At 40.8% G+C, this 27,975-nt stretch overlaps 1 protein-coding gene across 8 annotated transcripts in view; it reads right to left on the reverse strand.

The window, feature by feature from the left end:
- The window catches only part of RAD51B (RAD51 paralog B), a 431,141-nt gene that overhangs the window by 169,549 nt on the left and 233,617 nt on the right, over positions 1 to 27,975 (reverse strand). For 7 of the 8 annotated variants that reach the window (XR_010080554.1, XM_063398750.1, XM_063398747.1 and 4 more), the window contains one exon: positions 9,939 to 10,057. Coding sequence is in view for 6 of the 8 variants with exons in the window: in XM_063398750.1 (XP_063254820.1) it covers positions 9,939 to 10,057 (119 nt within the window). In the remaining 2 variants the exon portion in view is untranslated. Of the gene's footprint in view, positions 1 to 5,383; positions 5,550 to 9,938; positions 10,058 to 27,975 lie in introns of all 8 variants that reach the window. The other variant, XR_010080553.1, reaches the window with a different exon arrangement.

Below are 27,975 nucleotides of genomic sequence, written 5' to 3' on the forward strand. Positions count from 1 at the left end.
TAAATCTTTTTATGTTTAGACAAGAAACAGAAGCAAAGATCATGTGTAATGATCATTCTTTTCACAAAATTACTGGGAGTGGCATTTATAGCTTTTAGATATTCTCTTGCATGGGGATTATACTTAAGAAATTCAGACTTTAGGGATCCTAACTACATGTTAACTTTAGAAAAGTTTTGTTATGTTCAAACGACAAAAAAGTAGCCATTATAAAGAAAATACAAAACTGCAGGGAAAAAAAATCTCAACCTCTTCCTTCCTGCAGTGGCACCCAAACAGCGACCTTTAGTATGTCTTACACATCTACATGTTGTTTACCTTTCTTTTATATATTTAATACCAATTAAGTATATCTGGTATTACCTTAGCAAGTTTAGCAAGAAACTCTTTGATTTTTTGTGCTTATTTACACTTTTATTTTCTCTTTTCAGCTTGCTCAGCTATTTCAAATGAGATGGCTATTATAAGATCACAAGCAAGAAGCAAGACAAAAACATAAGAAAAAAGGAGAAGAAAGTGGTTTCCTCTTGTTTTTGATAAGAAATGTACCACATCCAGCTGTAAATATCAACACAACTAAAGAGATGATTAGGTGATTTTTAATCTGTAGTTTGAGATACTGTGGGTACAGAGTTTTATATTACTCTTAAGATAGAAAAATAAAGATTGATGCTAAAAGAAACAAGTTCAGTGACGTACAGTGAAGAACAAACATATCACTTGGACCAGAACCATCAATGTGCTGAAAAAAGTCAGTGCTGGCTCAGATATGATAAGGTTTTACTGGCTCAGACTCCAAACCTCCTAAACCACTTTCAGCTCAGCTGCACAAGGCCAGCTCAAGTGTCCTGAAGTCTGTAACTTCTACTTGAATCCTGTGCAGTATGTGAACACCATGAACTGCAGAAGATATCTGCACAGACAAATGGCAGAAAAAAATGAGACTGATTGTTCCCTCAGGACTAGTGCAGTAACTTCTGCCAGAGAGTCCGGACTCACTCAAAGGAAATAACTGATAAAGAGAGACCATGAACCATCACTGCTACGCAAATGTGAAAGGCCTTGCAAACCCAAGATAAGTCTAATGAACTCTTTCCAGTGAAGAACTTCAGCAGTGACTCACACACCACTCTGCAACCTAAGTTTATCACTTTCTTTGATGAGACAGGGATTTATTGATAAGTGACCTCATTAGTCATTTCCAAGTTGATGTTGCTCCAATATGAATACTCAAGGAGGAAGTAATTCATTAACTGAGCTGTACTTTACAGTACTTCTTACCAGTATTTGGAAAGTTGAACCTATCCATCAATCACAAGTCTGCCAGAAACACTGAACTTCAGCATGGATTGAGGAATATATGGCTTTCTGTTAATATGCAGCCAAAGGACATATCTCTGCCTAATCAAAGTACCTGTGAGAATTGGAAGCAGGATGGCTTGGGTAGATATTTATAATGCCTTCTACCTTTTAGTCCCAAGTATCTTCCAGTGTTTCCACCATGTGGGTAGAATACACTACCACCTCCTGCACATATCTTTCCCATTCCTAATTGAGTAGATGTCCCAAAATCCCATGGTATTTTTCCAACAGTTACAAAAATCAGTTCAAGGGAAGGTAATATCCTGAAAATTATGTATTTTATTACCTTCTTGATGCATTATGATGGGTAGATATGATAAAGTTGGCCAGGCAGCTCCCATTAAGTCTATGACACTGGAGATAATCAAAACCCCGTGTGTTTTAAAGTGCAGTCCATCTCAGGCAGTGGTGTGTCAAAATGGGTTTTATTCCTTAAAGTGGGTCAGAGTAGTCCCCATTGCACCTGAAATACACTGTTTATCTGAGTAAACAAATTCTTTTTCAAGAATGATGGAAACATTTCTCTATAAAAGTGTCCTGTTAAGAGGAGAGGGCCATAAATCCAGACCCATTTAACATAGACAGGGCTTCAGTGATGGCTATACTGTATGAACACGCCTCAAAAGTTCATTAAGAAGGAGGCTTGCTGCAAAGAGAGACATGAACAAACACTCAAGTCAGGTAAGTCACCTGGTGACGTTTGAGCTCCAAAAACTTGTTAATATACACCTGCTGTTTTTCTGGCATCCTTTCATCTGGCACTTTGCTGGATTAAGTCAGTGTCATACTATGTTGATAACCATCTGTTTATGCTACAGTTGTGCCTTGTGTCCAGTTTCATACTGTTCTCCTGCTATTCAAGATTATATTGCTGCTTATGCTTGTATATGATCTATGGATAAGCAAAAGACTTCTATCATAAGAGTTATCAGTCAACAGTGTTTTAATCAGAAAATACCCCATAAGCTTATTCATGTATTTTTAAGGATGTGGTTTCTAAACATGCATGGAAATTTAAAGCCATAACAACATTGTGTCCTGATCCAAAATATTCAATTGATAGTTGAGGAGAGGCAAAAATCTGTGAAGCAAACTGTGCATCCTACAAAAAAAAACCCCATTTCGTTAAATGGAAGGGTTTGCAGAATTCAAATATGTGCTGCTGCAGTCTTTGCATGGCTATTTTTTCCAAAAGAAACATAATGGAGAACTGTAAAAAATTATTCTCACCTGAAAAAAAATCTACTTTCCTGTAATATTTCCTATTATTTTTTCCTTGCAGGACTCCAGACGATCACTTCTATCCTAAAAAGATTATAAAAATATCTCTTTGTGTTTTACAGAATTGCCTTTCTATACGATAACCATATTATATAAGAAGATGGCTCAGAACAGAAACACACTTTACAACACTTCTAATAGCCATCTCCTGGTGAAGTTACAGCCAAATATCTGTGCATTTTGAAAGAACTGTTTTACTAATATGATAAAAAATGCAAGGTAAATAATTACAAATCTCATAAATGTAAAACATCATCCTCACTCTCCTTGGCTCTCTTCCAGCCCTTCCCCCACCCAGCAAGTACCAGGGTTACTTCACCATTGTAATTTTGGAATGCTTATTCAGGGCTTATTCATATGACAGTAAGCAGAGCAAGATGAAACAGCTGGTCTGTAACCAAGGATACAATAAAAGTTATGTCTGGCATTAGTTTGAACGAGATAAGGGGGTTTTGTTCTGTTTTGTTGAGAATGAGACACTGTATACTTATGCATTTGAAACACTTTACCTGCACACTTTACCACTTCACCAGGAAAATTCCTGCCCAACAGTTCACTTAGCACAGCTTGAAAGCATCAGCCCATATCTCAAGCCTAAAACCAGTTGTTCTCCAGATACCCAGACCCCTACTCTGGAAGACATGGATGGGCAGAATGAAGCCCCCACAACCCAGGGGAAATGCCCAGTGACCTGCTTTGCCACCCTGACACACACTGGTCTGCGGGGCCGGGGGGATCCACCCGAGGGTGCTGAGGCAGCTGTCAGAAGAGCTCACTGAGCCACTGCCCCTCAGACACCTGCAGCCCTGGTCACCCAGGGAGGTGCCAGGTGACGGGAACCTGCCAAATTGGCACCATCTACAGGGGCCAGAGGAGGATCTGGGGAGCTACAGGCCTGCCATGCTGGCCTTGGTGCTGGGGAAGGTCATGGAGCAGATCATCCTGAGTGCTACCACACAACACTGCAGGACAGCCAGGGGACCAGGCCCACACAGCAGGGGTCTGTGAAAGGCAGGCCCTGCTTGACCATCTTCATCTCCTTCTACGAAAAAGTGACCTGCTTGGCGGATGAAGGAATGTCTGCAGATGTCATCTACCTAGACTTTAGCAGAGCTTTTGACACTGTTTCCCACAGCATTCTCATGGAGATATTGGCTTCTCCTGGTGCAGATGGGTGTACTGGTTGCTAGGTGAAACATTGTCTGGGTGGCCAGGCCCAGAGAGTGGTGGTGAATGCTGCTATGCCCAGTTGGCGACCAACCACCCGTGGTGCTCCCCAGGGTTCAGAATTAGGGCCAGACTTATTTCATGTCCTCATCCATTGTCTGGACAAGAGGATCAAATGCACCACCAGTCAAGTGACAGCAATTTGGGCAGGAGTGTTGATCTACTGGAGGGTAGGAATGCTTTGCAGAGGGGCCTGAACAGGCTGGATCGATGGACCAGTTATGTGGCATTCAGGAAGGGGAAGTGCTGAGTTCTGCACTTGCATCACAACAACCCCAGGCAATGTTACAGGCTGGGGGAAGAGTGGCTGGGGATGATGGTTGACAACTAGCTGAACATGATCCAGCAGTCCAGTGGCATCTTGGCCTGTACCAGCAATAGTGTGGCCAGCAGGACCACGAAAGGGATTGTCTCCCTGTACTTGGCAGTGGTGAGGCCACAGCACAAATCCTGCATCCTGTTCTGGACTCCTCCATACAACAAGACATTGAAGTGCAGGAGCACCTCCAGAGAAGGGCAACAAGGCTGGTGAAGGGTCTGGAGCCCAAGTCTGATGAGGAGTGTCTGAGGGAGCTGGACTTGTTCAGCCTGGAGAAAAAAATTCAGAGCAGATTTCATTGGTCTCTATAACTCCCTGAAAGGGAGAGTAGAGGGTAGAGGTCGGTCTCTTCTCCTAGGTAACAAGTGACAGAACAAGAGGAAATGGCCTCAAGTTGTGCCAAGGGAGGTTTAGATTGGATATTAGGACAATATCTTCACAGAAAGGGTTGTCAAGCAATGAGACAGGCTGCTCAGGGAAGTGATGGAGTTTCTGTCCTTGGAGGTATTTAAAAGACGTAGATGTGGCACATGGGGACATGGTTTAGTGGTGGACTTGGCAGTGCTGCATTAATGGTTGAACTCGATGATTTTAAAGGTTCCAACCTGTATGATTCTGTGATTCTAAATGCTCTTTCTTGAAAATACCACAGGAAAACACTGACTTCTTATAAAATAACACTTCTATATGCATTTTTCCTCCGAGAATTTCAAAACATGTTACACAGATTAACACATTACTACGAGTCTCACAAATCCCTTGAAAATTATAAAATAAACCAGGCCCATAAAAGTTGCCATATCAGATCTGGGCAATGTCTCATTTAATCCAGCACCCTGCCTCAAATGGACAAGAACAAAACATTAAATATAGCATGGCAACGTATTTAACCCTATCAAAGACAGCTGAGAACACATGAAAACAATAACCTTAAAACCTGCTGACTCCAGTTCAGGAAAGAAGGATAATTATACACATTGGGGTAGCTGAGGAGTCTGATAGTTTCTAGTGCAGCCCCATTGGGTTTGGCCCAAACTCAAAGAGTCTGCATGTTTATGTATGCATTTCAGGAAAATAAATGTCATGGTTAACTACTTGTAAGAGCATTTAGGGAGAATGAGGTATCAGTATCCTAAGATAATTCCCTTCATGAAGGTGTTTGTGTGAAACAATTAACTTTTCCCATGTTCTCACATGTTCTTATGCCACTGTGCTGCTGTTGAAATTGTCCAGCTCAGTCCCATCTCAGCAGCTAAAAGACTCCTGCTGTTGTCCATGCTTGTGGGTTTTGGTGACATAAGGAATTTAAATGCAGACTGGAAATCTCTTTTGGCCCGCCCCCAGTGGTGTTACTTCTGTCCTGGAGGAAACAAAAACCAGAACCCTTTTAGAAAGAAGCAAAAGAGCAAAGTTCATCTGTTTGTTCAGAAAGCTGTTCCTATCCTAGCAATAAAGCAAACCTAACTGATTTTCAGGCAGGCAGGACATCCCAGAAATTTCATTACTTTGCTGAACTGGCTGCTGTCTTATTAATGTTCACCAGACATAGGAAAGGTGGGGTGGAAAAAGGGATAGTTGGCTGGAAAATATCTACGGGACAAACAAAATACATTTTTTCTTAATATATAAAATAATCCCAACTGTGTAGGAATTCTATGTTCAGTTTCCCAAGGTTTGTTACATACTTGCTCTGCCACCTGCTGCCCTGGCATTCCCCAAGGTTTCAGGAACAGGGACTACATCTGTGAGTTTTCCCAGAAACAAATACTGCATGACTAAGAACAAGCATCTAGTGGCCCAGTGGGCTGTCCAGGAGATACCATAAACTGCTGGCTTGAATCTTCCTGGACAATCACATTATCACTCCATGTTGAAGAACATCACCCTTCGCCCAGTGCTTCTCAAGAGGGGCTTTTTCTCTTGATGGGTGGGATTCTGCAGCAAGGATTAGCACGCTGGCTCTACTATCCTGGAAGTCAGCTATAATGAGGGGAAGTCCCTCAGACTGTCACCACTGCTCCAGCTCCTCCAGGGAAAGAAAGAGTGAAAGTAGATCCAGAAAGAGAATATTCTGGGGATCAAGTGACTGACTAAAGAACTAATTCTACCTTTTGAAAAACCGTATTGTATCCACTCTGGAAGGAAAAGGCAGGTAGATGTCTGGTGGAAGAAAGGTCAGGTGACATGGGAAGAATACAGAAATGCTGTTGGTCATGGTAGGGGGAAAATTTGTGTGGTCAAAGCTCAGCTCGAGATAAAGCAGGCCAGAACTGTGGGGGACAATAAAAAAGAGGGTTTTTTTTTCAAATACATTAATGGCAAAAGGCACTGTGGAAATGACATCATCCCATTACAGGATGAGGATTGTCAGCCTCACAAACAGGGACGTAGACAAGGCAGAGGAGTTTTAACACCCTTCAGTACTGGTGAAGGGCTACGGGGGCCTCTAGCCCTGAGCTAGAGGACCATGACTGTGAGAATGATCAATTCCCAGCTGACCCTGAAATTGTGTGGGATCTGCTGCTTCAGCTGGATCCCTACAGATCTACAGAGCCTGATGGGACTCATCTGAGGAGCTGGCTGATGTCATCACAAAGCCTCTCTCAATGTTTTTCAGCAGTCTTGGGAATCCTGAGAGGTCCCACCTGATAGGAAGCTGGCAAACATTATCCTGATTTTCAAGAAGGCCAAGAAGGAGGACCTCAGAAACTACAGGCCTGTCAGTCTCAATTCAGTGCCTGGTAAAATTATGGAAAATATTATTCTGGGAAGTACTGAAAAACACTTGGAGGACAACACAGTCATTGATCACAGCCAGCATGGCTCCATAAGGGGAAAGTCCTGCTTGTTGAACCTGAATTCCTTCTACAACAGGGTAACCCACCTAGAAGACCTAGGAAAGCCAGCTGGTGTAATCTTCTTGGACTTCTGCAAAGCTTTCAGTTTCCCTCTGGACAAGTTGTCCAGGCCACAGCTAGATAAACACATCATGCTCTGGGTGAGCAAGCGGCTCACAAGTCAGGCACACAGAGCTGAAGTGAATGGAGTGACATCAGAGTGAGGACCTGCCACTAGTGGGGTTCTGCAGGGCTCCAGCCTCAGCCCTGTGCTCTTCAACATCTTAATTAATGACTGGGACAGGATTTGGAGGGATACTAAGTAAGTTTGCCAATGGCACTAAATTGTGAGGAGCTGTTGACTCCCTCAAAGGCACAGAGGCCTTGCAGAGAGACCTCGACAAATTAGAGAGATGGGCGATCACCAACCATATGAAGTTTCTATGATCCTATGGAAACACAGCTTATTCCTTATACAGTATTGATTCTGTAAGGTTACAAATGTAGAAAAGCAGGAAAAACTTGGTTTTGAAACTACTTTTCACCCAAATCTCTGGATCAACTGTGTGCTTTCAGTAATTTCCTGAGGCAAAATTTCACTTTAAAACTAAGACTACAGATAATCACAGGTTTTTGGTTGTTATTTATTTTTGTTTGGTTGATTTTGTCTGTTTTTTTCTTTTTTTAATACAGTATGAGAATTTGTAAATGTGATTGCTGACTTCAAAAATTAATTTTTGAATCTTCATGTTAAGCTTCCTTAAAAAGTGCTGGCTTTCAAAGCACTGATATCTAATACCTCCTGGCAGAACCACTTTACGATGACTGAAATGGCATCTCAAGAACTGAGGCACCTTTATTCACAGTTCATTTCTGAAAGTGGGTACAAAGCAGTTATAAAAGAAGCATATGTGTGTAAAATGAAAGTAACTTGATCAATACAATACTGGGATAGGTAGAGGAACTCTAGATGCCTTCCTCTCACTCGAAATTGCATATCTAGCTGAAAGACTTCTGTGAGTTTAAGAAACAAGAATTTATCTGAAAAAAGGACACCCATATCAGCAACAGGAAAATACCTACAGGACATCACTGACATATCCCATTTCATCATGTACTTCACAGGTGCATCACTATTTATATCACACTTCTGCTTCAAATTGCTTTGGTTTTAATAATATATACTAACATTTACTTTAAGATTGTTTTTCTTCACCGTAGCTTTAGTTCCTTTGCTTAATTAAAACAGAATGAGCACACAGCTTCACTTGTAAGCAAGGGGGTGCACCTGATAAATCCAATCAGGAAGAGAGGAAAATTCTGCTAAGCAGACCATAATTTCAAAGGCTTGAACACAACTTTTCATTTTCATTCGTGATCTATTCCTTCTCAAACAAATTCAGGAATAAGTACACGTAATATCTGAATGTTCTTTGGGAAAGCTGTCTCCCTTTTTCCACTACCAGAGGAATTTTCTTAATCTGTTTTAGCTGACTTTGTGCATCATGAAGTAGCACAGAGCCCAGTTTCTGCCCTTTACCCTCTGCCAACTCCACCTCTCATGTAAGTCTAAAGTGATCCAGGAAATTTATGAACAGCTTTGTATTTTGCAGAACTTAGTATTTTTGTAGAAAAGGAGAACTCATTACAGACCAGAATAAGAAGCATAAGAAAATTTCTAAGACCAGCAGCAGTAAGAGTATATTTCTATGCATAACCTTTAGAAGTGAGTACAGAAGATGCCTGCACCTGCATTTCACACACTTAACCTTCTACCTCAAAGTCCAGAGGACTACTGCTGCTTCAAAGTGCCCACTACTTGAAGAAACACAAGTGCTATCATTATAATTTTACTTCTAATAAATAATTTTCTAATAAAACCAGATGGCTTCCTCTCCTCTGGCTCTAAAGACTGCAATCTAAAAGGAAGAAACTTTGTGTTGTGACAGTAAACCCAGGATCACCAATTTGAAGGCACATGGGTAGTAATGGTATAGGAGTAAGATGGTACAAATACCACGTAGCAATTTTTCTGACAGCTCTCTGCTTTAACTGGCAGAAAATCAATAACATTAAGACTGAGGGTCACAGCCTTTGGAAAGAGTTACATCAATGCAAAAACAGAACAGACAAAGCCAAAAGAGATTATAACCACAGATATCCCAAGGGACAGATGAAATCATGCATTATGATGTTTCTAAAAACAAAAAAAAGTCATTCTCTCAATCATGCCCTAAATGTCTTGTCTCCCAGTTTTTCACAGTTTTTTTTTAAATTAAGAGGTGAAGATTACAGTAAAAGATGCTACTACATTTCACTTAAAAGCATAAAGTCTCCTAGTGAAAAGGGTAACTATTCTCCTACTTGCAGGCATACTTCTGGGAAATTGGTACCATGCTCACTGCTCAAGGTTAAGCTTGCTGGTGCAGTCAGCAAGCTTCTACTCACAAACAGCAGTCCCAGAAAACTGAATGCCCTCTGTCCTAACAGGCACAGCTGAAACTGGGCACAAAGAGTGGACAGCACAACAGCAAAACAACTATGGCAGTGAAAAGACTGGGTTTCTACTCCTGTCCTAAAATTCCTGTGCAGGAAAGTAACTTTAATCCTTTCATACCTTTAATACCTTTCATCTCCACGATGTAGAATGCACCAAAGGCTCAAGAAACTTGTACATCTATACCAACTGTGACTCAGAAAAGCCCATCCTAACACACAGAGGCACTGGAGTGCTGGTCATCTCTTAAAAACAAAGGACACTGACTGACCCCCACCCAGATAAACAACTGGGCTCTTGAGTACCAAGTTCTCAACACACGTAGCATAACCAGAGAGGCTGAAGAACACAGCCCATCTGACCAAGCACTGCTGGTGTACCTTTATTTAAATTCTCTTTGTTGCTAGATTCTCACCTGTCTTGTTGGCAAGTCATGGTATTGTAGTATGAGCCTGGTGTTGACGCTGTGACTCCACGTGTTGCCAAGGGCTGCTGTCACACAACCAGAATCCCTCTTCCCACTCACAGAAGATCCTGAAGATAAATATGATAGAAACTGTATCAGGCACAGAAAACGGTTCAGCATTGAAACTTCATCAGACATCTCAGATTATTCCCTAAGCTAGGTAATTACAAATAGCTCTTAAGAGATGGCACTGCTGTATTAGTTTCCTACTTTTCTGATTCATTTATACAACTGGAGTGTGAGCTCTCCATCTCATCCCCGATATCAACAAAAAGTGCCAAGAATTAAGGAGATATTGTAAAGTATTACCTACCTTCACAGAGAGACCTGTATATTTTCTAAATATCTAGGGATGCACCATGCCTGTGGGACACTTGCCTATTCCTCTTTAGCTGCTTTACCCCATGCAAACCAGCTTTCTCCAGGAATGGAGGAGAGGGAAGCAGGCCAGCAGAGTCACAGTGTATAACAACATAACAAAAAGGGAATCTGAAAGAGCACAATGTGCTACCACAATACTCCAACCTAAAAATCAGAATACTGATTCATGCCATCAGACATCTACGCTTTTTCCAAGATTTGCAAAGAAGAGAGCCTCTTAGCTGTAATTACCATTCTACTGTCTCTGAAATCATTTGAACTTTATATAACCCTGAAGGAAAGTGGACTTTGCTGGAATCAGCAATGACAACATAAAGAAGTGTTTCCAATAATGCCACATGATGCAGCTTGCTTAACTGCCACTGCTTGCTTAGACTGGAACCAGAGACCCACACATGCACACGTACACAAGCAGCAAACTTCCCACATGCACACGTACACAAGCAGCAAACTTCCACCTGCATAACTCACCAAAGAAGCATCTAACTGGAACTTTCAGCATTAGGAATGCTATTCTGGTAATTAAGGTAGCCCTTCTCTGTTGGGAAGGTGGATGTGTGAACAAGAATATTTTATCTTCATCTGTGTTTTGGATTTAATTTTCCAGCTGGAGGAGTGAACACACTCAAGTGTTAAAACGGGGTGCTGGGAGGTCTGTGTTCCACTCCCTTAAAATGATTCAAGGCAAGTTACTTAATTAAGTTTGTTAAGTTCTACAAATTTTTGGGTTTGTGCTAAGATCACAAAAGTAAAATGCTATTACTGTACAAACAGGATAGTGGAGAATATAAGACACTGAAGCAGCTTTAAAGTTTTGCAAACCTTTCACGTGGAATAAGCTGCAGTCAACACAGTCCTTCTTCCCCTCCCCGTTAGAGATCGGTAAGAATTACAAAATTCAAGTGAGGCCACTAAATGTGAGTTCTGGTGGGTGTGGAGGTGATCCCCTCACAGCTGATGTAACCATATCCCTGTTTAAAGCTGGGAGCCACCATGCCACTCCACCAAGAAGCAATTCATGCACCCCTGCTTGTGGGCCCCTCACTACAAAGGGCCTAGACATTCCAGAAGTAGCTAATGTTGGAATAAAACAGCCACAAAATTCACACCCAAGCTTCTCTCAAATCATGTATCTGCTATTAGGTAACAGAAGGAGTAACATCTTGCTGTTGCAATCCTGAGACAGGCATTTAAGTGGTTAAACGTCTGGAACCCACTGCTATTACACTATGGAGATATCACTCCACAGCAATTTCTAATTCTGCATTGCTTCAGGCCTAAAACCTGTCCCAAAGTGAACAGAAATGTCTAAGGTTTGTGGCAGAACAAGCTAATTGCTGTAATTTATTTTATTTTCTTATACAGGAGAAAGTACACTGTACCATACTGTGTCAGCCTCTATCTGAAGAGGGCAAATCCTCTTCTGTGAAGTTATTAAAATTTATGACTTTGGTCCAAAGTAGTTAGTAAACCTGGAGCAAATTTACAGCAAAGACTTTTTGCAAGGTACAAGGGAATGCCTCGCTGGAAAAGTTTCCATTTTATAAGGGATCCTCCTGCAAACTGATTAGGCAGATAGAAAGGTAAAACAAGAAGTGAAGTAAACAGGAGGAAGCTGTGCCAGATTTGCAAAGAAGTTCAAGGGCAGTGACAACATATGCTGCACTCCTTCTTGCTCTAAACACAAAAAGATAGTAAATGTCTCAGAGGAAGGAAAGAGGATATGTTAAGAAAACAGATTTATGTTGAAACATGGCCTTAAAAAAACCTTGGACTTATCTTTTTTGTTATTTCAACCACTACTTAGACATTAATGAACTGGACAAAGGAAGTGGATAAATAACACTGCTCAGGGAGAGCCATTTTTTTTTCCAGCATGCATTGCCTTCTGCTTCTAAACCCTGATATTTTCATACTTAAAGAAAAGAGTATCACACCAACGTTGGCCCAAGAAGAAAACAGGCTTGTAAGACTTTGGTCTCTGCTCAGAGGTCCCCAATCTCTCCAATCTGAACCACTGCAAGCCGTACTGAGTGCTTACCCATGCTGTGGGGTGGATGCTTCCACAGCACCTGCAGTGTGCAGTCAGCTGATGGGCTGCACTTCCAGTCTCTCCAGTTTAAAGCCAGTTCTTACTCCCGTCACTACTGACATCACAGTTTCTGTTCAGGACACAGGTGATACAGGGAGCGCAGGGATTAGGGAAAGTAAGAAAATAGAGCTGACATACAGATGAGAGAAAGGTGACATCTCAGTGTATGTATGCAGTAAGGGAGGGGGTGTCCAGAAGCACAGAGATGGGATCCTAGCATGGGGAGGTGAGGGTGAATGTTAGAAGGTTGGAAGGATGTCTGAACAACAACTCCCTGCTTCCACTATCAGGTCCACCTCCAGTAAAATGGGCGATTTCAGTTCCTGTAAACACTCCCTCCTTCCTCACACACACACACACAGACACAAAAAAAAAAAAAAAGAAAAAAAAAAGAAAAAAAAAAAAAAAAGAAAAAAAAAAAAGAAGAAGAAAACCAGCATGAAACTAACCTTCAAAGCAGACAGGCCAAGGACTGTAGAGGTGCCTGTTCCCCTGTCTGCTGTGAAAGTGAACTTTTCAGGGCACTGGCAGACATCATATCTGTTCTGGGCTGCAAACACTGAGGAGGAACTGGCTGCTTCACTTTCACTGAACAGCTGTCACAAGTGAAAATAAAGCTGCCTGTGGTCTGAGTCAAATGCAAAGTAAATGCCTTTCCACAACCAGGGGCAAAACAGAGAAGAAAGGGTGGCTTCAGCTGAGGCCCACAGTGTTGTTTCCAAGCAGAAGAGGCTTGCACTGGGCTCCAGTGCCCAGGAAGGAGCTGTCAGTAGAACTCAGCCACAACACTCAGCCCTACTTATACATGAGAACTAGATTAATTTTGTTTCTACCTATCAATGCAATAAAAACAAACTTTCTATAAGTAACTTCCCTGTCACTGAGAAGAATGACACATACAGCCAGGAAAGTGGTTTTATTTCACCTTCCATTTTTCACTGGAGAGAACAGCAGGATAAAAGCTATCCAGCTCAATACTGCTTCTGGAATTATTCTATTATGTCCAACCAGAGCATTGCAAGTACAGACCTGGTCTCAAAGATCTTCTTGGCCTCTGTATACAAGGTGGTACATTTTAGAGACTAAATCCTCATGTAAACAAATCCCAGTTGTTGCAAGTATGTTGGAAGGCAATTTAATCATAAAGACACTTCAGTTCCATTAGTTTCTTATCATAGGAAAATTTGGATAACTAGACCACTATTTTGAATCAAATGAAACAAACTTCTTAAAATATGGTTTCTTTTAAATGCAAGAAGTCCTTGCTGGCAGAATGCAACTATACTCTTGATTAAAAAACCCCAACGTGTTCCTTGTTGGTATAACTGCACAGAATAATTAGTTCCACCTCGTCCATATTCTCACATATTGATTTTTTCCTTCCCAGATGGACATATCATTGCCTTTGGTAGGTTCATCCCCAACACTGGGCCCTTTGCAATCTCTATCAATTGGTAATTTGAAAATATTTTCTCATCAAATGTAAAAAATGGATTGATGAACTAAATGACAGTAAAATAACAAAACAGTGAAGCAACAAGTCCCCAAATCTTTCAAATCTTAACATCAAATCATCTTGACAAAAGCCTGGCCTATCAAAAAGAAGGAAAAAAACCTCTCTGAAAGTACAAAGGAAATATCTATAAAGAATTAAACTACTGAGCTCAACAAAAACAGCACACCATGCAACAAGAATGGAAGTACTTGGCCTCTCACTCAGGCCGTGCAGCTTTCTGGTTCACTGGCAGAGCTCAAAGACCACTACTTTTCACCTGCATTGCATTTAGTCTGTGTTATTGGTGCAGATCTCTAACAATGAGACCAGAAAAAAAGGGAAGAAAAAAATCCCCTTCAACCCCTAATCTATTTTTCCATCATCACCTACTCAGAAAGTACAAGTATAAAAATACGCAATGGTGGAAAAACCCATCACACTATAAAAAACAACCCACAGGACAAACTCATCTGTGAAGTAACTAACCACAGCACTCTTCAAACTCCCACTGCTGGCTTCTGCCATTTTCAGCCCTTCTCCACAGCTTTTTCCTAAGTCAAAAGGTGATTCTGATTCTCTCACCCTACAGTGGTGACTGTCTCACTCTCTGCACTGCTCAGCTAAGGTATGTCTCAAAGCACACTATTGACTTCATACAGTCTTTTATTATTTAGGACATATGGCAGGAAAAACAGTTGCTGCTGTAAGAAATCAAGCTTAGCCACAAAACTAGCCACGTGAAAATTCTAACGTTTAAATATGCTTATGCTCTTCCTTTTATTATGGGAGGGAATCTGGCAGTTTTACTTCTAAAAACCTCCTAGTTCTAAATCTTCAAAAACTACATGTTCCCCTCTCCCCCTCTAGATTATTCCATATTACTTCACATTTTAATTAACTAGAAATATTTTGCCTGGAAGTTGGAATTGTTCAGTAATCAATAACATGTAATTTAATCTTCCTTTTTTTCATAGCACAGTCATCAAAATATACTTAACAAACAAACCAATTAAGCACAAACCCCTACTAATCTCCAGTTAGAAAAAACCAAACCCAAACATGTTATGTGCCAACTTGAGACTACACTAAACAGGCTCATTGATTCAATCATCATCATCAAGAGACCAAAAATAGACTCCAGGTGCAAAGCTCTGATGGAGTCAGCAGTGAATGCAATAGGAAGGGAATGAGCTCACTTCTCAGTTTGGACAACAAAGTTTATTTACCTCATATGCCCCAAACAGGTGAGTTTTCACACTTTTTTGTTTATCATATTTATGTCTTTATGTGTACACACTCTGGGTGGTTTTTATATGGTTAATCTGATATTAGATCAAAATGAGGGTCCTTTTTTTGCTTTTTTCCAATCATTCGTTATTTCCATTGTGACAACTCCTAGAGCTCTCATCTTCAAGATGCAAACCACTAGACAAATAGATAGTTCCTGACCTAAAGATCTTCTTTGCATGAGAACTGCAGATTACAAGTCTCTTAGCTGCTGCTGATTATTCCCCACTTACAAAGAATCTTCCCTAAGGCATAAGAGAGAATATACTAAAATATGTGACAGCCCAGAAAAACTGTGTATAAATAAGGACTGTGTATAAATAAGGACTGTGTATAAATAAGGACTTTGAGTATTCTTCATGAAACATTAGAAACTTTTTCAAATAAATAATGTTAACCATTATTCTACCCCCCCAAAAATCAGCAGGGACCTTTATACAGCTCAAAATTTAGGAAGGGTCCACCAGAGAAGTGGAGAGATGCTGGTTTTCTTTTAATCCCACACCACCATGCCTACTGTTACCTGTTACTGTGCTTTACAGCAGAAGATGTCATTCCCTCACTGAACTCACTGGTGAGTTCATGTCAGTTCTCTCTGGAATTGAGAAACACACATATGCTAGTACTGATACTCCAGCCTGATGACCTAAAAAAGGAATTGACATTAAGAAATGAAAAAATCCAGCTGGTCTGATTTCTTGCCAGACAATCTACCAGCCGTGACCAAAACAATCAGGTCTCAGGAGAACCGTGGAGGTGGAAAGACAGCTGGTGGTTTACAGCACCTGAAACAGGGCCCAAATCAGGGAATGGTGGAGTTGAGAGCCTTGGGAACAGATATTTCTTTTCACTGGTGAAAATGTTCTGCTTCTGCCTCCTGACTCCACATCACAAAGTGGTGAGTTTCCAGCTCTCTATCAGTGTTGCAGTGCTACTGCAAATGACAGAATAAGTAGTGATTTGGTGGGAGGGATGGTGAAGAACAAGTAGAAGAAAACAGTTAAGCAAATTCCTTTCTGTAACTGAGGAAAAATATTTTACCCTCAGGTAAATCTCCTTCCCCCCACAGCAGTCTTTGAGAAATTCCCTCCTTTTCTAAAATCTATAATTATACTAATTTACACCACTCTCTCAGTATCCAGAGTTCTTTCCCACATTGCTTGCCATTAAAACTTAAAGCAGTTTCTTCTTTTGAACCTCTCCTATGCAGTCACTTCTTCCTGTCTCTCCAAGACTAGAAAATAAAAGCACAAACCATTGAGCTAAGGGAGGAAAAAGAACCCCAAACAACCCAGATCTGGAATTTTGCCTGCCTGCACATATAAAGGATGCACAGGTTGAAAAACAAAGCTTGCCCAATCAATGCATCTGGCAATGCTAGGGCCCTGTGATCCAGAAAATGCATTTAATTATCACCTCACCAATCATGCTACAAGTTATTGCTGTAATTTTTTTGTTTAAGTTCCACTAAGGAATCAAACAGATCATGATATTAATCAGAAGGTATGTAGGAGGGAGGGGGCAGAATGCTAGAATTACATGTATGTAGATCTCTTAAGGCTTGAATAAAGAAATGAGATTTAGAACCCCACTGTCAGAACAACTGAAGCCTTGCATGCTGCAAGCCTCAGCCCTCTGCCCTACACAACCATGGCATTACCATATCTGATTTTCCCAGGATAGTTTATCTCAGCTGCTAAACTTCATCAGTCTTTGCTAGTTTACCCACCATCTGGATTTGCCACTTCTGAACTTTCCAGACTAGAACCAAATAAGCCCGCTGTTACACTCACCCCTCCAACATAACAGCCTGAAGCCTGGAAGCCTAAATGGCTGAATCCCAGCAAGGCAGAACAAAAGCTAATACAGCTGGGGGGAGGAGAGTGAGACCCAGCTCTGAAACTGCAGCGAGTTTCAGAATGCAGTTCACAGCAATACAGTCGTGTTACGATGCTGCAGTCTGAGAGGCAGATTATTCCCACAGTCCACTTTTTTTTTTTTTTTTCCATAAAATATGTCTTGGTAAAGAAACAGTGTCATGGTAATTTAGCTCTCGTATGCAGGAAACTGTCACAGTGCAGGCAAAAGCAGCAGCACTCCAGTCTGCACACGAACCTTAAATTCAGAGTCATGGTGCAGAAGGGTGATGAGGGTGGGAGGGAGGGAGAGTCCAGTTTCTGTTGCACAATGAGTTCTCCAGAAAAGTGGCCAATAAAAGCACCAATTAGTACTAACTTACCCAGGGTGTTTCTGACACGGCTGCCCATCTCCTGAGGAGTAGGCTGATGGTGTGTGCCTACATGGCAGACAGAAAGGAGAGTAGGTGTATGCAAGCTAGTTCTCAATAGCACTAACATCCTCCTTGGTAAATATATTCTGCTAAGAAGCCACAAAGAGCATTCTGCTGCTACAGCTGGGTCACTGCCAGCACCTGAGTTTGCTCAATTAACACTAATGCTAACAGTCACCCCTACACTGGGGTGGATTTTCTCAATATATTCAGCATAAAATGTCTAAATGAATAACAATTTCTGATCACAGCCTAGTAACGTGGCTTTGAACTAGTGAATTAAGTTATATGCCCTTTTCACTCCTGAGCACAGGAGTATTTCAGAAGTATCTTTTACTTTTAGTGGTATCTTTCCAAATAATTTTCAAATTTAGTGAGTGATAACTTCTTTATAGAGAGGGTTGAAACATGCAATAATTAAAACTCCACAGTGGGGCTGATAACCACAGGGACTATGTTTAAAAACCAGTGTTAAATAGTACTTCAGGTTGAGATTGCAATTCAAACTGAGAAAACTGCTTTACTTTGCATGATGACCATCATAACTTCTTTGAAAATTTAGCCTTAGGTGTTTTTAACAGTGGCCCCATACATTACAGAATCAAGAATTTCCTCTAGGTGTAAATAAAAACAACAATCTTAGAGTGGTAAAGCTTGGATCATGAGCCAGAGTTATGAAAACCGAAATTCCAGAAGGAAGCAATCCTCCTTCAGCCTGCAACATGGAAACAGAGGTCAGCCAAACATTTGGAGGCTAGAGATGACTGTTTGTAAATTACAGCTGTTCACATCTGGAGTTCAGATTTGGCCAAATATTTAATACTATCAATCGCAAAAGCTGAACTGGAAGAATGTTTTGGTTGTGTGACTAAGAACGTAAAAGTTAGAAAATATTAAAGGTAAAAAACCTCTATGTGCAATTTCAACTCTTTCAAACACAGAACAACGGACTCAATTATTCCTCACGTTGAGTATCATCACGGTTGACTGTGGCACTTCTTAACTGGTATTTAACCACAAGTCTGCACTTGCAGATAGAGGTTTCTCTGGCTGTATCGGTTTCTCAGCAAAGAGTTGTTCATGACACAAGATGAAGGATGCAACCTCTTCTCTGATGAAGTATATTTTGGGCTGGCCCAGCAAACCCTACAATACAGACCTAGCAGTTGCATCTGAGTACTCAGAGCACTTTCAAAACACAGCTTGGAGTAGCTTCTGAACATAAATTAACAGGGCACTTTCACTTATCTTCCATTGCACAGCCAATAGGCCCATGTATAGAAAATGTGTTCCCTCTCACTATAAGATGCATGACAAAACATTTCAGTACATGCAGACAACACAGAGCTCACTGTTCAGAGCTGAAAATACATATATATTTATGCACTTAGGCACACACACAGAGGCAGTATAAAACATGCAGGATGTTAAAATGACTGACGACTACAGGGGTCTGGCTTCACTCTCTGACTCAGACTTTCCAGGAGTTTCCCAGCTAGTCAGTCCCTCTCCTCACAGCACAGTTGCCCATCCTGAAGCAGAGGAGGGAGGTATATGCTTTTTTTTTTTCATCTCATTCTGAAAAAGGAATTACTTACTTTATCTGAATTTAGCAAATAAATTCAATTTTGGACAACAACCAAGACTGGAAAATTTCATCCTGATAAGCTTTTCTGACTGAAGACAGAGGGTTAGAAGGGAAACAGTTATACAGACTTAACTATAGGAGGTTCCTTCCGTTCCTGCAAAATATAATGCAAAATATTCCAAGATGTGCCAAATTTTCACGGTAGTCTGCATCAGGCAGTGACAAGATACAGAAGTGCTCTGTGGAGACTAATGCATAAATCCAAAATGATCTTTTGACTGCAGTGACTCTTCTCTCCTGAGATGTATTACATTTTTTAAAGTCAGTGAAAAATAAAAAAATTGCAAAATACCACTTTTAATCCTTGGACTACAAAATGATTGAATCCTCCAGAGGCCAGTCAGGGCCAGAAACAATTTTCTTCCCAGATTTGGCGGGGCAGGGGGAGGGCAAAGGGAAGGGGAGAGAGCAATGAGTGGTTCGCTTCAAATAGCAACATTGTCCAAAAGGGTGAAAGGGAACAGATGGCCATGGAGAATGCAGCCTCAAAGCCCTAAAGAAAAGGGCTATTTTGACAGATCTCGCTGTCTCCTATTCAAGCATGAACACTCTGGCATGGGGAGTTAAGATGATACAAGGAACAACCTCTGTTCCCAGCAACTGACTGTGGGCAACTGGCCTCTGAAGCTTTCTGAGAAAAACAACATGAGACAGACAGACAAACAGATATGGCAACAAGCCCAGATCCCAGCCACCAGGAAAGGGAAAAAAAAAACCCAAAAACAAAAACGAAAAAACCCCTCCAAACATCAGAAAGGCTAGAAACAGCTGCCTTTTCCTGGCTCCAGTGCAGAGCATTAGAAAGAGCCTGTCCAGCCCTTCTCATCTTCGTTTTTGGTAAAAACTTCTCGAAGGGGTCACCCTCAAGCTGTTGGTCTTTGCCCTGAGGAGAGGTGAAAAAGAGGACAGACCAGAGCTCAAGTCTGGCTCAATGAAAACTGCTTCCTTTAATCACAAAGACCTCCCTCCAGCAAACTCTGAAGAACTCTAAACATAAAAATGCATAATTAATGATGGATTTTTGCATGCAAAAAGGCTGAGAAATTTAAAGTTGTGGCTCTCACAGTATCTGTAATTTGTTTATGTAGAATACAGCAGAAAGCCATTATATCTGAGGGCAGGGAAAATTGTACCTGCTGTGGGAAACACTGCTAATGTGTGTCCTGACTTTTCTATTAACCTTACCAAGAGAGTGCATCAACAGCTGTTTCACTCACCAACGCTGGATATGTGCTATCACACAGAGACTTCAGTTTTGAAGGCCAGCTTCACATCCACACCCAGAGTTTAAAGAGGAACCTGTGCCATTAACAGTAACCAGACTTCACTGTCTCCAAAGTCCCTAGAACAAGGGATGAATCTCAGTTTGTGAATTGCTCTCTGCTTTCCTGTATCATTTTTATGCTGAAGGCAGAGCTGGAGGTCCTGCCTGTTTCCCAGCCAGAGCTCACCTGTGGGCAGCAGCACCAAGTGATACCTTCCCTTTCCACTGGAGAGGGATCAGAGCAGTTTCACACTACAGTTGCAGGGAGGGAAAGGGGGTATATGGTATAAACATTAACTATCTTCACAATCCTTCCCTGAGGCAGGGAAGTGGCTATCATCTCAATTTTAATATCCTCCTTTTAAAAAAATCATTGAAGGAAAAAAGTGAATAAAGAACTGTGGCTGCTCACATGCCAGAACTCCAAATGAAGAAATGCAAATGCTACATACTGATCCTATCTGCGCCTTTGTTCCCTCATCTGTGAAATAGCATTTGTTTACTTTAGTCAATAAGTTGTAAAAGTGTAGAAAAATAGACACCAGGAACAAACCACCTCAACATCCTTAGCGATCCAATTATTATTAAAACCATAGTTTCCTACAATATGTAAATAATTTGTGGGGTTTGGTTGGTTTCACAAAGGATAGCCACTGCAGTCAGTACTAGTTGTAATTGTTAATTAGTAACTAAATAGATAGGATCTGACTAGTGGAAGTAGTCAAACAATAAATAAAATACCTTATTTTAGGCCAAATCAGATAATTTCTGTTTCTTTTCTTCTTAACCAGCAGCTTCCTAAGACTTAGTGACTGCTCCAGGCTACATTTATTAAGGGAAACTCAAATGTGGATTATTGGCTAACAATTAAGAAGTATTTAATTTGTGGATTCAACTCTCTTCCCCATGTTTCCTTGAGTAAAGTCAGCCTAGTACCCCATAGTTTTCATTCTGCTTTACTTTTAATATATGAGTCCTTCTGTTCACTGCAAGAGCAATAATGCTCACAAACCAATTCTTGTCTTTCACATTGCAGGACAGGTGGTCCCTCAGTATATTCCCACACATTCCAAATATTTTAAGTGTTCCACATCTGTTGTCTAAAACATTTTTAGTTGCCTGCAAGAACAGTAGGAGATGAAAACAAGAAGTTATATATAACATAGCAACTGACCCTGTATGCCACATGAGCTCTCTGTCATTTCAACAAGATTATAAATTTCAAAAAAGAGCTCAATCTTAATTTGTTATACTCTACAGCTATCTTGCAGAGAAGATAACTTGAGAATTAAACTTATGACAGCTGTAATAGCCCAGATGATAAAACTGCATCTAGAGATGACCTTTTTCCTCTCAAGAATATGCTGATCTACAGGAAAATATTTAAAATTAAAGAATTAAGGTGATTCACACATTTTCTCATTGTACACTGTATTCTATCTGCTTTAAAAAAAATCAAAACATCTCCCATGTATGTATAAGCAATCTTGGTGGGATTTTTCTAGGAGTTTAGTGTTGGCCTACAGCAGGTACGGAAACACTAGATGCCTTTTTTTTCCTCTACAAGAATGAATGTAATCAATGCACTTTAAAAACATCTGGCTGCAAGTATTCTCACTAAACAGAGCCACTGGTCAAGATTTGAGGCCAGGAAATTCAAAGCACTAATTGCATCTCAACCAGCAGGCAGAAGGCAGAAGATACCTGCCTGGGCTGTGCTTGGGAGGGGTGGTGAGGGCTGGCACTTCTGCTCTCGCTCACAGCGCTGCGAGATGGCAGCAGCTGGCAGCAGCTGCAGTCTGGTCTGTGTCTCGGGCAGAAGCTGCCACATCTCCCTGAACCAGCACCTCAGCTCCACTGGGCAGTGCCTTTTACAGCCTGTAACAGGACACTGGCCCCTGCTGCAGGGCCAATGTCATTTTCAACAAGGCAGTGACATTCCTGACAGGACTCTGCCAGCACCACTGCACGCATCAGTTAGGAAAGCTAATGTGTAACCACACGAGATACCAGCAGGACAAACATGAGCTCCAAAACCATGCAACAGAAACAAGTGCACAGTCTTCTGTTGCTGCAGTTTTATTTCTTTCAGTTAAAAAGAAACCTTCTTGTCTGAGCTACACTGAAATGTTATAGGGGACCCCTGTGTGACAGACCCCAAGACCATGCCTCACAGCAAAGGATGCCACTGTGCCACCATGTTGAAATACTTGAACACTGAGTAGATGTCTTAGACCTTCCCATGGAGCCAGAACTGAAACTTTGCATTTTAACCAAACTTGCCCCAATTAGTTTTGGAAGAGAGGCTGCCTTTGTCCAGCCCTAAACCAACACTGACTGCAAGACAGTTTCTCAACAGTGCATGACGGCAACATGATGCTGGATATGAATGAGGACATAGACACCTTCACCAAAAACATAACTGGATATATAGTACCTGTAACAGACCCACGAAGAAGAGGATTTTAAGGGTTTTTGTAAAAGCAAAAAGCTCACACTCACTCATCATAAACTCCACAAAAGCTCTGACATCCTCTTACCACCGCAAGAACTGGAAAGACAAGATTACAGAAAGAGAGACAACCATGATGAGGATCACCACTGGACACCACAGCAGAAGCCAGAGAGATGAGAACTGTGGGAGTTCCACTTAACTTTTAAATCCTACCTTTCAAAAAAACATTTCTGAGGCAGAGATGTTAGCATGCTTAACTCTGCAAAACAAGAGGCTGCCAGTGGCTGAAAGACCACTGAGAAGTTAGAGTAAACTTGGACTCAAAAGCTGCTGTGTTCATGTAAATGAAAGATGATAACAAAGATTTGTAGGAAGTTCTATGTCACACCATCCTAGCCTGGAAATAAACAGTCCTATTAAACACATAAAAATAGTACCATATGCCATGTGAGAAAAACAATACCCTGGATTTTTACTTTCACCAAGGAATGGCTGCTTGGCTGATGACTGTCAGTAGCACCGTGCAAGGACTGTTCCCTAAGTTGTGACATATTTCTATCCTTTCTATACTACTGTTGCTCTGAACTTCTGAAGATTCACCAACAGAATTAGAGGTGACCTGCTAATCTGCACATCCAGTGATATGAAGCATGTGTCTGTTTTCCAGAATAACCTAATTGCCAGAAAGTAAAGCAACTTCAGTCATTGACCAATTAGGTAATTCCAGGCATTTCTACTTTACATACCCTTAATCCATCCTCTGCAAAAAGCAGCACTGTGATTTCACTATCTGTCTTGGAATCAATGAAGCCAACTGACTTCTGCTTCTAGAAAGCAACACCATGGGCAAGTTCATTCAGCCTGATGTGACAAAAGAGACATACAATGGGAAGACCACCTATTCCACACAGGGAAACCAAGTAACTGCTGTTTGTCCCTCTGTTTTCAAGCTGCCTATCCTACCTTAGGCATAAACTGCATGATTTGATTATGTTACACTTTGAAACAATTCAAATTTCTTCACACTTAGGCTAGGAGTATGTAAAACAAATAGCTTGAGTGCTGTGATGGAATACAATCCCTGGGGAACACCACATATGTTTCCCAAGCAGAAGTTGTACCATGGAGCCCTTGACTTTGAAAAGCAAATGAACAAGACCAGTAATTAAAATGCAAATTAACAAGAACAGTAATTAAAAAATAGAATAGTTATGAGATCAACTTTGTTACCAAGTAACAATAAGATTAAAGATAATATACTTGTCATTCATAAGAATGGACTAGATATGGATTAAGTAGTGTGTTAGAGAATGTGGTTAAACAACTTGACCTTCTCGTGAAGCCAATTTTGAATTTTGCCCTTACATAAGCTCTCATAAAACCTCTGCACTGGTAGAAAGTCTGTAACTGACAGAAGGCTACAGGTGGCCTAGGTGAATGGAATGTGAGATTCAGAGCTAACCCACAATAGCACAGAGTCATCTCACAGAGCCTTACATCCAAACTCATGCATGATGTCAAATGTCAACAAAAAGCTGGAGGCCCAATAATGTGCAAATACTGATTTCCTCTGTAAAACGGGGTTTGGGGAAGTAGAAAAAATTATTTATTATCTGCACATTTTCAAGACAGGAGAAAAGGACAAAAGCTTATTTAGAACTGCTCTTTGAGGATGCTGCATGACAAAACACAAGTAGCTTGCCATCAAGGCACAGGAGACCTGGAAAACATGGTGACCATGACACTGGATTTTCTTAGAAGAAAGCAGGCATTCTTTAATGAAGGTCAGTGCCCACAACCATTTCATAGATGCTGGATGGATGTAAGTTAGTGACAGTTTAGGGAGCCTAGTTTGGTATCACTCTGATATGACGTGAGTGTGCTCTACATATTCATTTGCCATATACATTACATACTTAATAATTCTAAACTGACCAAGATTCTTCATTTAATTATCATGCTGTAATCATGATAAAAAGAAAACTGTTTAGAAAGTAGCAGTTAGGAAAGTGCCTTGTGGATACTGCTGATCATCACAACACTCTATAATTTCTTCTACTGTCAGTGGGGGTGCACATGATGTGAGGCACCTTGATGTTACCATCTACTTACACAGGCAAAGCTTTCAGCCAAAAATAAGTAACATCTAGATATTTGGTACCTACTGGAGACCAGCCATTCTTGAAAGTCTTTTATGGTGCTTCTAACAAATGTGCCTTAGTTCTACCAGCAAAGTAATTACTGGAAGAGGTTTACGATTGCTTAAACTAGGTAACCAGGCCAGACTGTTCTTCCCCTAACTTCTTTCTTTTTTCAATAAGGAAAACTAATCCTCAAAACAATTTGTAAAAAAATTGTGAATGAAAATGAATCATATGAAATGAAATAACTGGTTCTGTAAAAGAGTAATAGGATTTCCATAATTTATTTTGGAACAATATGCAGGTATAAATGTTGATCTTGCTAGTATCAATTCAGGTAAAATAAAGTTTATAGTATGTGGCCAGTTCAAAACTCAGGCCATGTAACTGTATCACCATGTAGTTCTGAAGTCAGTCAACAATATCGAGCTACTCTGGAAAGACAGAAGAATTTGATAAGAGGTTCACCTTTAAGATATTCACCTTTCCAACTTAGTGAAGCATGGTTTGTTGTTAAAATGACAGCTCATGCACCAAAAGTCAGAAAATGGAAGTGCTCTCCTGTACTTGCTCACTTTAAAAATGGGAGGTACTTGGATCCAAAGCTTGTTACTAACTGCAGACTTGTACTACAGCTTTCTAATTTCCCCCTGTGGATAGCTACATGCACTCAGCTGCTCCCGCAGGCAGGAGGATTTGCAGTAGGCAAATTTGGGGCTAGTTTTATACCTGTTGTTTCCAGCTTTTGCTGGTGAACAGAAGCATATCAACACTTGCAGCCAGGGTTAGCCTACACTCACGCCTATTGAATCAAATGAACAGCTTGTATATTCTACACTCCAACATTGACTATGCTGGCAATATTTCCTAACCAAAGCCAGTAAAAAAGAAAATATCTCCTCCTGATGTTTAAAATCAATCGATCTACTAAAGAATAAATGCTTTGTGAAAACCTGTACATGCCAGTAAATCTTCTGATAGACACAGGCCATGCTGATACCTGCCAAGCAGATTTCCTGCTGAACCTTGCTGCTTTCCAGCCCACTCTCTGGCAGCTGCCCAAACAACAGCTTTGGACCAAGGACCTAGGACTTCTAAGGAAACAGCTTAGGCAGTGTAAGAAAAGGGGAGGGCATACACATTCACATCTTTTTCAAAAGAATATGTTTCAGCTCTGAATACACAGTTAAATAATTTTCTTTCCAATTAAAAGTATTTTCTGAAAATTCAGAAATTATTGCACAACAACAACTATCATTTACCAGCCACTCCTACTACAAAGAACAACAGTCTTAATCCTTTACTGGAAAGCAGATCAACTGCCTTTGATGGCCCTTCCCTTTTCCCTCCCTTCACTCCACTATGAAATTTTCATTCTTACCTGGAGTCGTACTCTAATCTAGATCATCTGGCCACTCTAACATCTGGTCACTGTTGGCTGGGACAGTGCACAAAGACTGTTCAGACCATAACCAAATGACTTTCAAGAAGAAAGAGGCAATTTGCAAGACCAATTTACATTATCAAAGGTCTGACAGAAATTGGGGAACAGGGGTTCATCTCTCATAAATTATCAACCCTTACCTTGATAATATGCAGCCATAACACACCCCTTGAGTACCCTAAAAAGAACTGGTAATTACCACTGATGAACTTGTACCTACTTTCATGATATTTAACCCTAAATGTGGACATATTTTGTACACGATATATGGGGGCAGCTATGGCTCAAACACTTTTGTTGCCATTCAAAGGTTACAGTAGCAGAAACAGAATAAAGCTTGGGAAGAGGTGCCCAAATTCATAGGGATACTAATAAACTTTACTGCTTTTCCTGGTATGTCCCTAGTCAATGTCAATATAATCCTTCTTTTAAAGGTAAGAGCTGCCAAAGGAAAACAAATTACTTGGCTGTGCTTGCATGATCAGGTTTTTGAATTTAACCAAGACATGTTATATCCTATCTCTTGTAAGAAGTGCCACAGGAATTTCAATGAGTTCAAATGGTGAAAATAACAGACTTGTGCTTCATGTGAAATATAGTGCTTCAGCAAGAAAAGTGCCTCTTTATGTCACTCCAGGTGACTGTATCAATGCTAATCTAGCAGGAAATAGAATGCTTACTGAACAACCAGCATTATTATTCTGTGCCCAACAAAAGCTTATTGTCATCATTTCAGCCCGATCCTACTTTATTTACAAGACACAGCAAGATAAGAGCTAGAGGCAGCACAGTCATTTAATACTCACAGCTGACTATAGCAAGAACACATTCATGAAAAATTGAAATTAGTCATGCTTCACTGGGTTCTCTAGACTGTCTTTCCAGATGCAGTGACTTATTTAAGCAATAACCATTGCAACTTTGGTGAAATTACAGAAGGTACAGAAACCGTTTTCAAACACCAGTAACATTTAATTGTATTAGCATGCTCTCCAAAGGCATTACTGTGGAGTTAAATCTACAATGATACAATTTCTTTTGCTTTGAGTTTATTAGTGGCAGTCCCTTCACAGAATGGAGACTGGAACTGAAAGCCGTGGTCAGTGGCAGGAGGCTGCCATCAGTGCAACCCAGCCCAGCTTTAGCCTTTCCCTTAAGAGCCAACCTGCAGCAGCAGTGCTGAGTTTGGCTAACACAGCTGTCCCGAATCTTGCCAGTTCAAACAGAGATGGAAGAGTAAATAAGGCACTGTAAAGGAATTGGCCACACCGCGTAGGAGTCTTGTCATATCCAAAGCGAAATGCATGTAGTATATGAATCAGTTAGGAATATAATATTAAAAACTAAGGTATGTATTGGCTGCAAAAGGACCATTGTTCTCATTCTAGCCATTATACTGTCTGAGCATTTTTCCCTAGAGAAAAACATCCACGGAAAAAAGAAAGAAAACAAAGAGGCAGAGTATTTCTAGCACTACCCTCGTGCTTTT

This window comes from Prinia subflava, chromosome 5 (genome assembly GCF_021018805.1).
Source record: "Prinia subflava isolate CZ2003 ecotype Zambia chromosome 5, Cam_Psub_1.2, whole genome shotgun sequence".
Lineage (NCBI taxonomy): Eukaryota > Metazoa > Chordata > Aves > Passeriformes > Cisticolidae > Prinia > Prinia subflava.